Below are 17,897 nucleotides of genomic sequence, written 5' to 3' on the forward strand. Positions count from 1 at the left end.
AAAATGCGGCTGTAAGCCGTGAAACCCGTAGTGTGGTCAATCAAAACCAAGTATTATCAGCTGTCAATTGTGTTTTCATTCATCATATTCCTTTTATACAGTGAATTACTCTTTCAGTTCGTACAGTCCTTCTATAGTGTTATCTTTGGTTGCAGCGTTGACCTGTTCAACTGAACTATACCTGTTAGCGTTGGCTTTGTTTCATTTCTCATAAGGATCATCCTATCGCTGAACTGATCACTGTAACTCACTCTTTGCTCTACCATAATATTATTATTACAGCAAATACGCATCCAAGAACAGAAAAACGTTCGAAATTGCCTTCCTGACACTACGTTATTCGTGTAAGATCTATAATTTTTGATATTTAAAACAGCTGTTACGTGCACAGGACAGAAATAATTAACAAGAAGCACTCGTAAACAGTAGTCTGCTAATGTTTCGGGCTACTTAAAATGCCGGCAGGCCCTGCCCACTCTGGCTTCAAAACGACGTACAGCGTAAGTCTGTAGTGCCAGCTGCCTCCCTTTTTTTACCTCCATGCTTCATACAGACACTGCTTATCTCTGGAGCACAAAGTGGACACCACACAAAAGCCCATATCAAAAATAGACCCATCGGCATCCGGTAATGAAATGCAGTATTGCACCCAAGTAAAAGCATATGGGTCAAAGTATCATCTGAGATCCAGGAAAAATTATCCTGAGGTGTTCAGTAATATGAGTGTATTACTTTTTTCCTTTGAAAGTTACGAAACTTACTGTGTGATGAAAAAATTTTTAATGTTTCCAGAATAACTTATTAACTAATTTTTAAAAGCCAACTACAGTAAATTTAACCATAGTCCGAATTATATCAATTTACTGGAAATAAAAAAATTATGACATTCTTTAATTACATTCTTGCAGCAGGTAAATCTAATGCATTAATTTTTATTGATTGCGGGTGTTGCATATTTTTATAGTTAATAGATGTAATTAATGTAGACTGGCTTCTCGAACTGCATAAAAAAAGTCAGTCATCAATTAAGGGATAACACCACTGTAACGGCCTAACAAAAGCGTTTCCTTGACAATTTTTAATTTTTTTTGACGGAAAGGAACGTAATAGAGAAATAATACTTGGGGTAGTTATTGAGCATATATTTACGTATATTACAAAAATTTTAGTCGGAAAATATTTCAGTACAGCGATTCTCCTGAGGCATGTTATATTTGATGCGATCTGTGGCAGGCCATTGGCCTACCTTCTTTATACAGTAGTATTCAAAGAACTGTGACTGACGACCGAACTACAGGGAACTGACATGCATCGAGACTAGAAAATAGTGCAGTGATAATGTCTAGGCACTAGCCGAAATCTGGATTTACCAAATAAAACCTGCAAAAAAAGGACGACTGATTACTACGCTCTAATTTATAAAACTTTTCAGTTCCGTTTAGCTCTACTCCAAATAGGCGCAGTGCAAGAGCGATTCAACGGTTGATTTCATATGCGTTGTGTGTAAACTTGCTAGTTGGTATAACAACTTCTGGCAATTTGGACAAGCAATAAGTGTTGTGAAGCCTAAACCTCACACACTTCGTTCTTGCAACGTGATGTCTGCATCGCACGTTTTATATCACACTGTTGAGGAATAACAGAGAACAACGGCAAGATAGTTTATAATGTTATAGCTCAATCCATAATTTACATCAAAATCCTGGCCACTGTGTTTCAGTTTCTTAGCAGAGGCACTCACACCTTCCAAATTGCTTTCAGACTCATGTCTACTCTCTGGATGCTTTCATGACATACTGCTTCGACGCCATGTTAGATACTATGTTTTCGTACCTTATCTGCCTCAGTACACTTCCTTACCACTCATTCTTACTTGAAAGAGAAACCTCTATACTACAAGACCACAAACCAAGTATCAGAATTGGATACTGTGCACAAAAGTCAAGTTTCAAACTGAAAGAATTGTCCTTTTAGTACACGTACGGATGCTTGCAGACGCCGAGCTAATGTGTTATTATTGTTCCAAAATACTTCTGACTATACCCAGACACTACAGGAGGTACCGAGTTGGCGGTCGTAGGCCATTTCGGCTCATCGAGGAGTTTGAGGAGGGGCTCAGAATTCCATAAAACTATTTTTTCCAGGGATTTGACTTTTTGCTTCATGATTTAGACGGTTCAAAGCCTTTTTAAGCCAATAAAAACAAAAATGATTTTCTGAAAATTCTACAGTGGTGTTATCCCTTACATAGCTTTCCAAAGTGTGCTTAACGAAAGCAGAGCTACAAAATTTGTCTCCCAACGTGAGGCTATCAAAAATACCACTACATGCTTAACGTATTGCCCCTGTTATTCCAATATCTGTGGTTTCCCTGGTTGATGGTGATAGTGTAGTTCACGTACATGGCTGTTGAGGAGACCTTGAAATTTGAACATTAATACTTCTTTGCATGTGGCCGAGTGGTTCTAGGCGCTTCAGTCCGGAACGGTCGCAGGTTCGAATCCTGCCTCGGGCATGGATGCGTGTGATGTCCTTAGGTTAGTTAGGTTTAAGTAGTTCTAAGTTCTAGGGGATTTATGACCTCAGATGTTAAGTCCCATAGTGCTTAGAGCCATTTGAACCCATTTGAACTTCTTTGCAAAGTAGACCAATAATTCGGTTGTGGTGTGCATACACAAACTCTGAGACATGATCATCGCGAGTAGTAGCGAGCGAACAGCTCCGAACGAGTCAGAAGTGGTCGGATACAACCTGCGGTGGAGAGAAGTTGCGCGACATTGGAGGTCGTACCCTGCCGTGATCGTGCTAGTAGCGCCGGAGGAGACTTTGGTATTAATTGAGGATTTTTGATGATTTATCTTGTTGATGCACTTTGTTGTTGCTTGCTTGAGCACTGGAGGGATTTTGTCAGATTTGTGTATGCATACATTAAGAATAATATTCGTATCTTTGTTGTGGCCAAAGTGTTGTTTATTGAGTATAGATATTGTGGAATTGTTAATGTCTGTGTGAAGTCTTTCAGTGTTTACGTACTCTATTTTGCGAATATAGTAAATTAAAGTTTTTATTGGTTTCTTTCATTTTTTACACTGTTTAAGGTTAGTTGATCAAACCCCCTCCCGACCATTCAATTTCTCTATAAAAAAAAATTATAGCAGTAGTCGTTGCAATTATTATGGCTACGCATAGCACCCTGCATGGATCGCAGTATTGCTTTTGAAATATTTTTAGCACGGTGCAGATCACACAGTTACAGTAGCAAGACGAGGAAAGTTGTCCGTTGGGTACAAGAGCATTGCAGAACAATCGTTATGAGTTTATTTTAAAACTCGCAGTCAGATAGTTGAGAATTGATTTCTTTAATATATATATAGGAAGAGTACTCAACGTCACACACTTCAGTACGTCTCTCAGCAGAACAACCAATAATTACGAATTCGCTTCCACCTTCTGTTAACCATCCCTCACCCTTCGCAACACATCTACCGAAAGAGCAACTCTTTGGTTAATGGTGCGCAATTCGTTATCGAAAGTAATTTGTTTGTAGGTGGCCACCCCCTTTAGCTGGCGACTAATGCGTCTGACTGCCATGCAGTGTGCACGAGTTCGATTCCCGCCGACTCAGAGATTTTCTCCGCTCGGAGACTGGGTGTTGTGTTGTCCTTATTATCATTTCATCATCATCGGTACGCCAGTCACCCCGTGTGGCGTGACGTGAAAAGACTTTTAATTCGGTGGCGAGCTTCTCTAACAAGAGGGGACTCCCTCCAATCAATGCCATACGACCACTTCATTTCGTTTTTTTGTTTGTAGGTTCACAGTCGCGGCGCCATATTGTTTGTGTTGTGGTAGTTCGAGAATTTGTCCCTTAGGTGAGCTAAATGTTATTTCATGGTTGTTACTCTTTGGTATATAGAGTAAAAATGTTTTCGATGAGGAAAAAGGCAACACTACCTAGGTTGAGAACAACATAACTGTCTTCACGTTGTTGTTGTTGTCTTCAGTCCTGAGACTGGTTTGATGCAGCTCTCCATGCTACTCTATCATGTGCAAGCTTCTTCATCTCCCAGTACTTACTGCAACCTACATCCTTCTGATTCTGCTTGGTGTATTCATCTCTTGGTCTCCCTCTACGATTTTTCCCCTTCACGCTGCCCTCCAATGCTAAATTTATGATCCCTTGATGCCTCAGAACATGTCCTACCAACCGGTCCCTTCTTCTTGTCAAGTTGTGCCACAAACTCCTCTTCTCCCCTATTCTATTCAATACCTCCTCATTAGTTACATGATCTACCCATCTAATCTTCAGCATTCTTCTGTAGCACCACATTTCGAAAGATTCTATTCTCTACTTGTCCGAACTATTTATCGTCCATGTTTCACTTCCATACATGGCTACACTCCATACAAATACTTTCATAAACGACTTCCTGACACCTAAATCTATACTCGATGGTAACAAATTCCTCTTCTTCAGAAACGCTTTCCCTGCCATTGCCAGTCTACATTTTATATCCTCTCTACTTCGACCATCATCAGTTATTTTGCTCCCCAAATAGCCAAACTCATTTACTACTTTAAGTGTCTCATTTCCTAATCTAATTCCCTCAGCATCACCCGATTTAATTCGATACATTCCATTATCCTCGTTTTGCTTTTGTTGATGTTCATCATATATCCTCCTTTCAAGACACTGTCCATTCCGTTCAACTGCTCTTCCAAGTCCTTTGCTGTCTCTGACAGAATTACAATGTCATCGGCGAACCTCAAAGTTTTTATTTCTTCTCCATGGATTTTGATACCTACTCCGAACTTTTCTTTTGTTTCCTTTAGTGCTTGCTGAATATACAGATTGAATAACATCGTGGAGAGGCTACAACCCTGTCTCACTCCCTTCCCAACCACTGCTTCCCATTCATGCCCCTCGACTCTTATAACTACCATCTGGTTTCAGTACAAATTGTAAATAGCCTTTCGCTCCCTGTATTTTACCCCTGCCACATTTAGAATTTGAGAGAGAGTATTCGAGTCAACATTGTCAAACGCTTTCTCTAAGTCTACAAATGCTAGAAACGTAGGTTTGCCTTTCCTTAATCTTTCTTCTAAGATAAGTCGTAGGGTCAGTATTGCCTCACGTGTTCCAACATTTCTAGGGAATCCAAACTGATCTTCCCCAAGGTCGGCTTCTACCAGTTTTTCCATTCGTCTGTAAAGAATTCGCGTTAGTATTTTGCAGCAGTGACTTATTAAACTGATAGTTCGGTAATTTTCACATCTGTCAACATCTGCTTTCTTTGGGATTGGAATTATTATATTCTTCTTGAAGTCTGAGGGCATTTCGTCTGTCTCAGAGTTTTGTCAGGAGTTGCTCTCCCAAGCCCGTCAGTAGTTCTAATGGAATGTTGTCTACACCCGGGGCCTTGTTTCGACTCAGGGCTTTCAGTGCTCTGTCAAACTCTTCATGCAGTATCATATTTCCCATTTCATCTTCATCTACATCCTCTTCCATTTCCATAATATTGTCGTCAAGTACATCGCCTTTGTACGAGGTGCATTCAAGTTCTAAGGCCTCCGATTTTTTTTTTCTAATTAACTACTCACCCGAAATCGTTGAAACTGGCGTTACTTCTCGACGTAATCGCCCTGCAGACGTACACATTTTTCACAACGCTGACGCCACGATTCCATGGCAGCGGCGAAGGCTTCTTTAGGAGTCTGTTTTGACCACTGGAAAATCGCTGAGGCAATAGCAGCACGGCTGGTGAATGTGCGGCCACGAAGAGTGTCTTTCATTGTTGGAAAAAGCCAAAAGTCACTAGGAGCCAGGTCAGGTGAGTAGGGAGCATGAGGAATCATTTCAAAGTTGTTATCACGAAGAAACTGTTGCGTAACGTTAGCTCGATGTGCGGGTGCGTTGTCTTGGTGAAACAGCACACGCGCAGCCCTTCCCGGAATTTTTTGTTGCAGTGCAGGAAGGAATTTGTTCTTCAAAACATTTTCGTAGGATGCACCTGTTACCGTAGTGCCCTTTGGAACTCAATGGGTAAGGATTACGCCCTCGCTATCCCAGAACATGGACACCATCATTTTTTCAGCACTGGCGGTTACCCGAAATTTTTTTGGTGGCGGTGAATCTGTGTGCTTCCATTGAGCTGACTGGCGCTTTGTTTCTGGATTGAAAAATGGCATCTACGTCTCATCCATTGTCACAACCGACGAAAAGAAAGTCCCATTCGTGCTGTCGTTGCGCGTCAACATTGCTAGGCGACATACCACACGGGCAGCCGTCCGTCAGCATTCGTGGCACTCACCTGGATGACACTTTTCGCATTTTCAGGTCGTCATGCAGGATTGTGTGCACAGAACCCACAGAAATGCCAACTCTGGAGGTGATCTGTTCGACAGTCATTCGGCGATCCCCCAAAACAATTCTCTCCACTTTCTCGATCATGTCGTCAGACCGGCTTGTGCGAGCCCGAGGTTGTTTTGGTTTGTTGTCACACGATGTTCTGCCTTCATTAAACTGTCGCACCCACGAACACACTTTCTACACATCCATAACTCCATCACCACATGTCTCCTTCAACTGTCGATGAATTTCAATTGGTTTCACACCACGCAAATTCAGAAAACGAATGATTGCACGCTGTTCAAGTAAGAAAAACGTCGCCATTTTAAGTATTTGAAACAGTTCTCATTCTCGCCGCTGGCGGTAAAATTCCATCTGCCGTACAGTGCTGCCATCTCTGGGACGTATTGACAATGAATGTGGCTTCATTTTAAAACAATGCGCATGTTTCTATCTCTTTCCAGTCCGGAGAAAAAAAATGGGAGGCCTTAGAACTTGAATGCACCTCGTATAGACCCTCTATATACTCCTTCCACCTTTCTGCTATCCCTTCTTTGCTTCTTCACGTATTGGCATGTAAACATCGACTACCAGAAGTTTCAGCTTTTGTTTTTACTACATTTTACATTGACCTGCCGTTTTGTCTGATTAATTTGATGAGACAACAAAAGGAGTCGGCCGCATTCACTGCTTTGTGCAGCGAAATAACTCATGATAGCTGTTGTAGAAATAATATAAATTACAGAGTTGCAACAGGAAGAAAAGCGTTTCTGGAAAAGAGAAATTTGTTAACATCAAATATAAATTTAAATATCAGGGAAGTATTTGTCCGGAGCGTGGACTATAAACAGTTCAGACAGTAATAAAATACAAGAGTTTGAAATGTGATGCTACAAAAGAATGATGAACATGGCATGGCATGGCTAACTAATGAAGGGGTACTGAATCGATTTAGGAAGAAGAGATCTTTATGGCGCAATTGTACCAAAAGAAGCGATCGGTTACTAGGACACACCCTGAGGCATAAAGGAGTTCTCAGTTTGCTAATGGAAGGAAGTGCGAGGGTTAAAAACTTAAGAGGGAGAGAAAGGCTTGATTACCAGTAAGAAGTTTCAAGCCGAAATAGGTTACAGAGTGGTTATTCGGACATGAATAGGCTCGTACAGTAGAAAGAGAGTTGTATCAAACCAACTTTTAGCTTGAAGAACACAACTACAACAAGAACATTGTCTAGTACATATAAATGTGAAGTTTTTATGCTGTAGCCAAAGCTTGTTCTATTGACATCCGTATTTAATAAAACACTTACTCTGAACCTAGATCATCAGCCAAGATGTAGAATGTTACAAATCTTATGTTTGTAAATGGTGACGTTAGTTATAAAAAAAGCAACTTGGTGCTTCTATGAATTAACCGTTCAAAGAATACACGAAAGGAAATTACAAATGTGTGCTTTTCCCTTGTCTGAAAAACGTGTTGGATGTTTCTCTTTTTCCTCTTTCTTCTTTGAAAATTTCAAATAATCGATACTTTTGGCTTAAAATATTCTCTGGGATGTCTGCTTTACTGCAGTGTTCATTCCAGGTTCGCCAGAAACTTCATTATCGAGTTACAAGGCGATCTGTGAAAAAGTGTCTCTGAAAATCATTCATGGCGGGGAAAAAATAGTCGGTACCACGGTCAGGGTGGCAGCTTGTAAAAATACAGTTTTCATTCTGCAAGTGTGAAAGTTTTACAGTGTGTAGATACATCCTTCCTACTTGTTTTCAAACTTAGTTCAATCTGTTCCCGTGATGGCTCTGTCACAGAATGTCTTCAAGATGGCTGCTACACTTGACGTTCGTCAGAAGCAACGTGCTGTCATAGAATTCCTGTGCTGTGAAAACGAGACAGTGGGAAACATCCACAAGAGGTTGAAAAAGGTGTATGGAGATACTGCTGTCGATCACAGTACAGTTAGTCGGTGGGCAAGCAGGTTACGTGATGAAAGCGGGCACGGAAATGTTGAGAATTGTACTCGCAGCGGCAGGCCTCGTACTGCACACACTCCAGACAATGAGCAGAGAGTTAACGAATTGGTGACTGCTGACAGACGCATCACAGTGAACGAACTGGGATAGGGGAAGGAAGTGTTTGCAGAATACTGAAAGTGTTGGCGTTAAAAAAGGTTTGTGCCAGACGGATTCCCAGGATGCTGACAGTGGTTCACAAAGAAACAAGAAAAACGGTATGCAGCGAACTTTTGGAACAGTCCGAGAATGGTGGAGATGAATTTCTTGGAAGGATTGTGACAGGTTATGAAACATGGCTCCATCATTTTTCACCAGAGACGAAGAGGCAATCAATGGAGTGGCGTCATGCAAATTCACCCAAGAAAAAAAAAATTCAAAACTACACCTTCTACTGGAAAAGTTATGGCTACGGTGTTTTTCGATTCCGAAGGACTCTTGCTTGTGGACATCATGCCAAGTGGAACTACCATAAATTCTGATGCATACGTGACGACACTAAAGAAACTTTAAGCTCGACTGGGCCGTGTTCGATCACATCGACAAAAGCAGGATGTTTTGCTGTTGCACGACAATGCACGGCCACATGTCAATCAAAAAACCATGGAAGCGATCAAAAACTAGGATGGACAACGCTGAAACACCCGCCTAACAGTCCTGACCTGGCTCTATGTGATTATCATCTCTTTGGGAAACTGAAAAACTGTCTTCGTGGAACAAGGTTTGAAGATGATGACACCCTTGTGCATGATGCCGAACAGTGGCTCCAACAGGTTGGTCCAGAATTTTACCGTGCTGGTATACAGGCGCTGGTTCCAGGATGGCGTAAGGCAGTTGAGAGGGATGGAAATTACGTGGAGAAATGAAAATATTGTTCCTAAAGGATATATCTACACACTGCAAAACTTTCAAACATGTAGAATAAAAGCTGGATTAAAAAAAATAGCGTGCATTTCTTTTGGATTGACCCTCGTAATTTCAACGATGGTCTAACATACGTGCATTATGGAAATCACGGACGTGCTCGAATTGGAGATCGGATCAGCCTGTTACAACTTACGCACAAATGCGGACGAAAAGCCAATCGACCGAGCAGAGCAGTGGATAACAGAAACTGCTAAAGAGGCCCGTAAGATCACTGTAACTGCGAGAGGGAGGATGTCCTCTTTTTGGATCTGTAAGGATTGGTGTGCAGTCGAAGGATCGATGACTAGAAGTTTGTTTAACTTAACTACAAAAAATGTAACTCAAAAGTTTAAACGCGTTTCCCTCGAAACCATATTTTTCAAATTGGCGGGAAACGCAACTGAAAACGGTACATACGATTTTCATCGGAATTAGATGCTGGCATTTTAAATTGCGTTCTCTATCAGGGTACGTAGCCGTCTTGTGATATCTTTACAAGCCTATTTTCTTTGCACGCCATTATCCCGACTTTTTGTGCGAAGAAAATGACATTTCTTTCAACATGTTACGATTTTGTCAGAACTTCACATTTTTCAATTATCCTATGCATGCTGATGGAAAATATATTAAAATGACATAAACAAAAATTTTTAGTTACAGGTCTAATAGGAGAGTCCTTACACCTGGTTGAGTGGCCACAGGAAGCGTCAGATGTCGACATGAAAATGATTTTTTAAAAGCAAAAGTGTGAGGAATGAAACTGTGACATCAGATTTGGCATTAATTTTTATTTTACTTGAAAAGAAATCACTGAAATCACCTATTTTTCATGCGTTCAAAGAGAGCTAACTCTCGTTACAAACTGCAGATGTTCTGGACAACACTTATAACTATTTACCCAACAATATAAATATGTAATTAGCGGTGGTTTGGTGAATCTGTTAAAATGAATATCCTTAAATTACTCCTTGTCTCTTCCATAAATAACATTTAATAAAGCGAGCATATTTTCAACAGGCCAATAATCATGACATATGATATCTTACTGTTTAACACATGGAACAATTAATCTCATTTTAACGTTCCGTTTACACAGATTAGAACATACATTTCACAAGCAAATAATGTGATGATTCTCGTTCACCAGCCATATATTGCTACATCTTTTATTCCATACTTTTCCATCACTGCTTCACGCAGCTGCAGAGTCTGGATCTTTCCTGAAGGATTTCTCGGTAGTTCATCCACTATTTCTATTATGGATGGAATCTTGAAGTCTGAAATCTGAAAGTTACAAGGCGCATGAGAATGGATATTTATCAGTACGTTCACTCGTTACTTGGAGAGGAATCTTCAAATCAGCAACGACTTACTTTACCACTTGCAAACTCTCGTACTGCATCAGATGTCAAAGTGGAGCCCCTCTTCAGACGTATGCAGGCGCATATCTGTTCTCCCCATCTCTCATGTGGAACTCCAAAGACCTGTAACAGCGCAGATACTGCAAATCGTTTAGGGCAACTGTCATAAGTATTCGAAATAACAGATATTTGCAACAGGGTACCTGTGCATGAATTGTCGGTTACTTTAAAAGTAACTTCTTGTTTGGTACTCTACATTTACATCTACATCAATACGACTAATCTGCAATTCACATTTACGTACTTGGGAGAGGGTTCATCAAAACATATTCAAACATTTTCTGTATACACTACTGGCCATTAAAATTGCTACACCACGAAGATGGCGTGCTACAGACGCGAAATTTAACTGACAGGAAGAAGATGCTGAGATATGCAAATGATTAGCTTCTCATAGCATTCACACAAGGTTGGCGCCAGTGGCGACACCTACAACGTGCTGACATGAAGAAAGTTTCCAACCGATTTCTCATACACATGCAGCAGTTGACTGGCGTTGCCTGGTGAAACGTTGTTGTGATGCCTCGTGTAAGGAGGAGAAATGCGTACCATCACGTTTCCGACTTTGATAAAGGTCGGATTCTAGCCTATCGCGATTGCGCTATAGCGTATTGCGACATTGCTGCTCCCGTTGGTCGAGATCCAACGACTGTTAGCAGAATATGGAATCGGTGGGTTCAGGAGGCTAATATGGAACGCCGTTCTGGATTCCAACGGCATCGTATCACTAGCAGTCGAGATGACAGGCATCTTATCTGCATGGCTGTAACGGATCGTGCAGCCACGTCTCGACCCCTGAGTCAACATACGGGGACGTCTGCAAGACAACAACAATCCTCACGAACAGTTCGACGACGTTTGCAGCAGCATGGAGTATCAGCTCGGAGACCATGGCTGCGGTTACCGTTGACGCTGCATCACAGACAGGAGCGCCTGCGATGGTGTACTCGACGACGAACCAGGCAAAACATCATTTTTTCCAATGAATCCAGGTTCTGTGTACAGCTTCATGATGGTCGCATCCGTGTTTGGCGACATCGCGGTGAACGCACACTGGAAGCGTGTGTATTGTATTCGTCATCGCCATACTGGCGTATTATCCGGCTTGATAGTATGGGGTGCCATTGGGTACACGTCTCGATCACCTCTTGTTCGCATTGATGGCACTTTGAACAGTTGACGTTACATTGCAGATGTGTTACGACCCGTGGGTCTACCCTTCATTCGATCCCTGCGAAACCCTACATATCAGCGGGATAATGCACGACCGCATGTTGCAGGTCCTGTATGGGCATTTCTGGATACAGAAAATGTTCGACTGCTGTCCTGGCCAGCACATTCTCCAGATCTCTCACCAACTGATAACGTCTGGTCAATGGTGGCCGAGCAACTGGCTCGTCACAATACGCCAGTCACTACTCGTGGTGAACTGTGGTATCGTGTTGAAGCTGCATGGGCAGCTGTACCTATACACGCCATCCAAGCTCTGTTTGACTCAATGCGCAGGCGTATCAAGGCCATTATTACGACCAGAGGTGGTTGTTCTGGGTACTGATTTCTCAGGATCTATGCGCCCAAATTGCGTGAAAATGTAATCACATGTCAGTTCCAGTATAATATATTTGTCTAATGAATGCTCGTTTATCATCTGCATTTCTTCTTGGTGTAGCAATTATAAGGGCCAGTAGTGTAGATATGCAATGTATTCATAGCGGGTATAAAAGAGGTTGTAATTTTTGTTATGATGTATATTATTGGCAAAAATTTACTACACCGTTTCAGAGGTTTCCGATTTAGACACGATTTATTGTTGCAACTGTACATAACGGAGTACATAAAATTATTAGATTTAGAGATCAATAGCACAAGCGGTTCTGAAGTACCAGGTATCGACCCATGCAGAAACACCGCTAATAATATGTGATGTAGCCTCCACAGGCGGCAATATATGTGCTGATTCTGGCAGCCAGTTGATCGTACAGATGGCGAATCCGGTCGTGGGATTCGTAATGCGACGTCTGCTCGACCTGTTCACTTAGTTCTGTAAGATTTGTTGGCTGACGAATCGCACGAGTCACTTCTCATCCTAGCATATCGCACACGTGCTCTATTGGAGACATGTCCAGATATCGTGTTGGTCAGGGTCTTGCTGAGCAAATGGTTCAAATGGCTCTGAGCACTATGTGTTATATCCTAGCCAGTAATGCCACCCGAGCCCGCTGCCAAAAGGTTGGCAGCATCAAAGTCCGGACGCCGTCCGCATAAGCAGCGCCAGCGAGACAGGAAATCGCCGCAAGTCTGCGCGCGCCACCGCTGGCTTCTGGTTTCTTAAGCGCTGGAGTCGCGAGCGCTAGCAGTTCTGTATTCGCCGCTCAGTTGTATACTCGCCACCGAATTGTGTACTTGCTAGTCAGTTGTGTGTTCATCGCAGCAGAGTTGTTGTTTGTCGTCAGCCGACGCTGACCTAGCCGCTCCGACTCGAACTAGACAGATTTCTGTAGACACGGAGTTCACTACTGTGTTTCTGTATCTTCGTTAATAAAGATAAGTACCGACTTTTATTTATTCAGAGTGTTTGGGTTTTCATCTTTCTGTTCACTGTTCCAGCGGACCGGTCGGCCCGCTATTAAAAGTGTGGCGGTGACTTCGTAAGCCGTTTCTACAGCGAATTGTTTGTCGCTACGAACGCCGCCACAACACTGGCGACGAGGACTTCCGAACTCGTGTGCAGGGCTGGTTCAACTTGTTTCTGGTTATACTAATTATAGCGATAAAATTTTGGGGGCTGGTTTAATTTGTGCTCACTATGTCTGCCGAATTACAACGGCTGATCTTGTTACAGAGTCAGCAAATACAAAGTCTGGTGGAAGCAATCGCCAAACAAGCGGCTAATCCTCCAACACAAAAGGAACAAGCACAGGCAGCACCACCTTTCCGTGCTTTTGATGCATCAAGAGAAGAATGGCGAGAATATTTCGCGCAGTTGCAGGCGCACATGACAGTCTACAAAATCACAGGTACTGAGCGGCAGCTTTATTTAATTTCCACTGCAGGCGTGGAAGTCTATCGACTACTTTGTAAGTTGTTCCCGGAATCCAAGCCAGAAGCTTTAGACTATGACGTTGTTGTTAACAAGCTTGCTGAGTATTTCGAGTCGCGAGTTCATGTGGCAGCAGCCAGATTCAAGTTCTTCAGATTAAAGAAACTGCCACATCAATCTAATAAACAGTGGTTAACAGATTTACGGGGCCTCACCCGTCAGTGCCGATTTAATTGTGTGTGTGGAGCTTCCTACAGTGATGTCATGTTACGAGACGCTATTACTCAAAACATTGCAGATTCTCGTATTCGTGCTGCTATCTTAAAGTTGCCTGACCCGTCATTAGAGACTGTGATGAACATCATTGAAGCCCAAGATACTTTTGACTATGCTGAGTGTGAGTTAGATCAGCCATGTATTTCTCAAATTGCCTGTGCTAAGCAAGTTATGTCACGCCCGCAGCCCCACCGGCAGAGTCAGACTGTAAACACTAGCCGGCCGCGTCATGTTAAACACATTCGTCAGCCGCGTGTGCAAAATGATAGAGTTAAGTCTTGCCCTAAGTGTGTTCTTGCTCATCCTCGTGAACGTTGCCCGTTAAGAAACGCGGTTTGTCACTTTTGTCAAAGGAAAGGACACATCCAGACTGTTTGTTTGCGTAAACGCTAGAACAATTCTAGTGCTGCCCAGCCCATGGATATTCATGTTCTTCAAAGCCAGCCCGCCCAGAAGGTCGCGTTTAAAGACTCTTCCACGGTTCGTGTGGTTAATAAACTTGTTCGCAATAAGCCACCCACCCAGCCCTCTGCTATGCGACCCAAGCGTAATTCAAACGCTGTAAAAAGTAATGTACAGACTGCGAGTGAAGCGGGAGTTGTTGTTCCACCCGCCCAACCCACGAGTTGTCGTTCCACCCGCCCAATCCACGAGTTCTCGTAAGCAGCGAACACGCGCTAAACGCGCTGATTTTGTGTCTTCCGCCTCCACTGCACCGATCCAGAGACAGTGTAATAAACTATTTGTGCAGCTACGCATCCAGGATAAGACCTTCGATTTTCAATTAGACACTGGTGCGTCTGTGACTCTCATAAATAGTGCTACGTATGCGGCTATCGGCCGCCCTAAACTTTCAGCGGCAAAACATTCTTTGGCTACTTATAGTGGAGAACAAATTCCTGTGTTAGGTGTATGTAGCGTGCCAGCCACATTCCGTGGCAATACAAAAACAGTTTCATTTACAGTGCTCCGCGCTACAGACAGTGTAAACATTTTCGGATTAGACTGTTTTGACTTGTTTGGCCTGTCTATCCAAGACAATGTGTTGCAAATTAATGCTGTTGTTGTTCCTCAAGACAGCATAACCGATTTGTGTAAACGATACAGTGACATATTTAAAGACGAACTAGGTTGTGCTGCGAACTTTGCCGCTCATATTACGTTAAAAGATAATGCTCAGCCTCGATTTTGTCGTGCTCGTCCAGTGCCTCACGCCCTCCGGGCACCTGTAGAAGATGAACTTCGTCGTTGGCAAAACAACGGTGTTATTCAACCCGTTTCAGCGAGCCAGTGGGCTTCTCCCTTAGTTATTATAAAGAAACCGTCTGGCAAGTTACGTTTGTGTGCTGATTTTAAGTCGACAGTTAATCCTCAGACTGTCATTGATTCTTTTCCTTTGCCTAGACCGGACGAGCTGATGGATAAGTTAGGGGAAGCTCGTTTCTTTTCCAAAATTGATCTCCGTGAAGCATATTTGCAATTGCCCCTCGACGAGCAATCACAACAGTATTTTGTCATAAACACGTCGTTGGGGTTGTTCCGTTTTCTGCGTTTGCCTTTTGGTTGTGCGTCAGCTCCAGCTGTTTTTCAGCGTTTTTTGTCACAACTTCTGGCTAATGTGCCATCGTGTTGCAACTATTTAGACGATATTGTTGTGTCCGGTCGGACGCCTGCTGAACATTTCCGTAATTTGGAGTGTTTGTTTAAAGTGTTGTCTCAGGCAGGCCTATGTTGCAACATCGATAAATGTTCATTTTTCCTCACGGAGATGGAGTATTTGGGACATGTTATTAATGCTCAAGGCATTCATCCCTTCCAGTCACATTTAGCAGCTATTCGTGATTTGCCCGCCCCTCGCAATCTGAATGAATTGCAAGCAGTTCTTGGCAAATTGACGTATTATATTAGGTTTATACCTAATGCATCACAGATTGCTGCACCGTTGCATCGTCTCCGCCGTAAGAATGTTCCGTTTGTGTGGTCAGCTGATTGCCAATCAGCCTTTCAGCAGCTTAAAGAGGCTTTATTGAATGATCGTTGTCTGGTCCATTACGACCCTAACAAGCCTCTGGTGTTAGCTTGTGATGCCTCTTCTTTCGGCCTCGGTGCTGTGTTGTCTCACCGAGTCGGTAACACCGAACGTCCTATTGCGTTCGCATCTAAATTGCTAAACAAAGCTCAGTGTAATTATAGCCAATTGGACAAGGAAGCGTTGGCTCTTGTGTTCGGTGTCACAAAATTCCATCACTACCTCTATGGTAGACCATTCTATTTAGTAACAGATCACAAGCCCCTGACGTCACTGTTTCATCCGTCTAATCCAGTTCCTCAGCGGACAGCTCAGAGACTACAACGTTGGGCTCTTTTGTTATCACAATACCAGTATGAGATACTGTATCGCCCTACAGCTCAGCATGCAAACGCTGACGCGCTTTCTAGATTGCCGATTGCTGCGGATGATGTCTTCGATTCCTCTGACGACTCTTGCCATCAGATTGACGCCGATGAGCATCAATCCCTCCGGGATTTTCCGATTGATTATCGTCAGGTGGCACGTGAGACAGCTACGGATCCTCATCTGAGTTTACTATTACGTTTTGTTCAACGTGGTTGGCCGTCCAAGGCAAAGGACATATCGGATCCTGTGGTTCGTCGCTATTATCCGCAACGTCATCTGTTGTCTGTTTCGCACGGAGTTTTGCTGTTACGCACCGAGAATGACCAGCTTCGTGTAGTGGTTCCCCAAGTGCTCCAATCCAAGGTCCTCGACTTGTTGCATCAAGGTCATTGGGGAGTGGTCCGCACCAAGCAGCTTGCCCGCCGTCATTGTACATGGATCGGCATTGATAAGCAGATTACGCAGATGTCTACAGATTGTTCGACGTGTGCCGAACACCAAGCTGCTCCGCCTCAACGCTATTTTGAGTGGGCACGCCCTGCCGGTCCCTGGCAGCGAGTACATATTGATTTCGCTGGTCCATATTGCAATTCTCGTTGGCTCATCGTGATAGATGCATTTAGTAATTTTCCGTTTGTTGTGCCCATGCAGTCTACAACGTCTGCACAACCTATACAGGCGTTGACTTCAATTTTTTGTATTGAGGGTCTTCCAGAAGTTTTAGTGTCTGACAATGGTCCACAATTTACCTCTGCTGAATTTGAAAGTTTTTGTTCTGCCAATGGCATTCGCCATGTTCTTACTCCGCCGTTCCACCCTCAATCGAATGGTGCAGCGGAACGTTTTGTACGCACATTCAAGGATCATATGGACCGCCTTCGTGCTACGCACTCTCGTCAGCAGGCCCTCATCACGTTCCTGTCGTCGTACCGGACCACGCCACGCGACGGCCCTTCGCCTGCGGAACTTCTCCACGGCCGTCGTCATCGCACCCTACTACGGTTGTTGCACCCCCCGGATCGACCCGCCGCTTCTGAGCATCGCACGCGTTTTCAGCGCAACGACGCCGTTTTTTTCAGAGTTTATCACGGTCGCCGTCGTTGGGAACGTGGTACCGTGATAAGTGTCCAGGGTCGCGGTTTTTATACTGTTCAAGGTGCTACTGGGGTGCACAGGAGGCATCAGAACCAGTTGCGCCGCGCTGGCCGCCCGGATTCTGCCGCTCGTTCTTTGTCCACAGATTTGGTCCGCGGCGGGTTCCAGCCGCGCCTTCCGACTTCGCTGCCGCCCCCAGGGCAGCAGCAGCAGCCGTCGCCGCTACCACGCCGACAGCCCGTCCCGTTGATGCCTCCCGCGCAGCTTCATCCGGGAGCGCCCCAGGTGGTCGCTCCGGCGCCTGCGGTCCCTCTTCAGTCGCCACCGCCTTCGGAGCTGATGGACGTCGACCCCTCAGCCGGGCCGCCTTCCCAAGCGGTGGCTGTGCAGCCTGTCCTGCAGC

General features: G+C 43.8%; 1 protein-coding gene across 2 annotated transcripts in view; it reads right to left on the reverse strand.

Moving 5' to 3' along the window:
* Positions 1-10,076: 10,076 nt before the first annotated feature.
* LOC126416259 (medium-chain acyl-CoA ligase ACSF2, mitochondrial-like) overlaps positions 10,077-17,897 on the reverse strand; it is a 254,749-nt gene continuing 246,928 nt past the window's right edge. The window contains exons 12-13 of one of the 2 annotated variants that reach the window (XM_050083889.1): positions 10,638-10,748; positions 10,077-10,548 (exon numbers count right to left, since the gene is read on the reverse strand). In XM_050083889.1, coding sequence (XP_049939846.1) covers positions 10,405-10,548; positions 10,638-10,748 — 255 coding nt within the window. In that variant the 3' untranslated portion in view covers positions 10,077-10,404. The remainder of the gene's footprint in view (positions 10,549-10,637; positions 10,749-17,897) is intronic. The other variant, XR_007575423.1, reaches the window with a different exon arrangement.

Source organism: Schistocerca serialis, chromosome 8 (genome assembly GCF_023864345.2).
Source record: "Schistocerca serialis cubense isolate TAMUIC-IGC-003099 chromosome 8, iqSchSeri2.2, whole genome shotgun sequence".
Lineage (NCBI taxonomy): Eukaryota > Metazoa > Arthropoda > Insecta > Orthoptera > Acrididae > Schistocerca > Schistocerca serialis.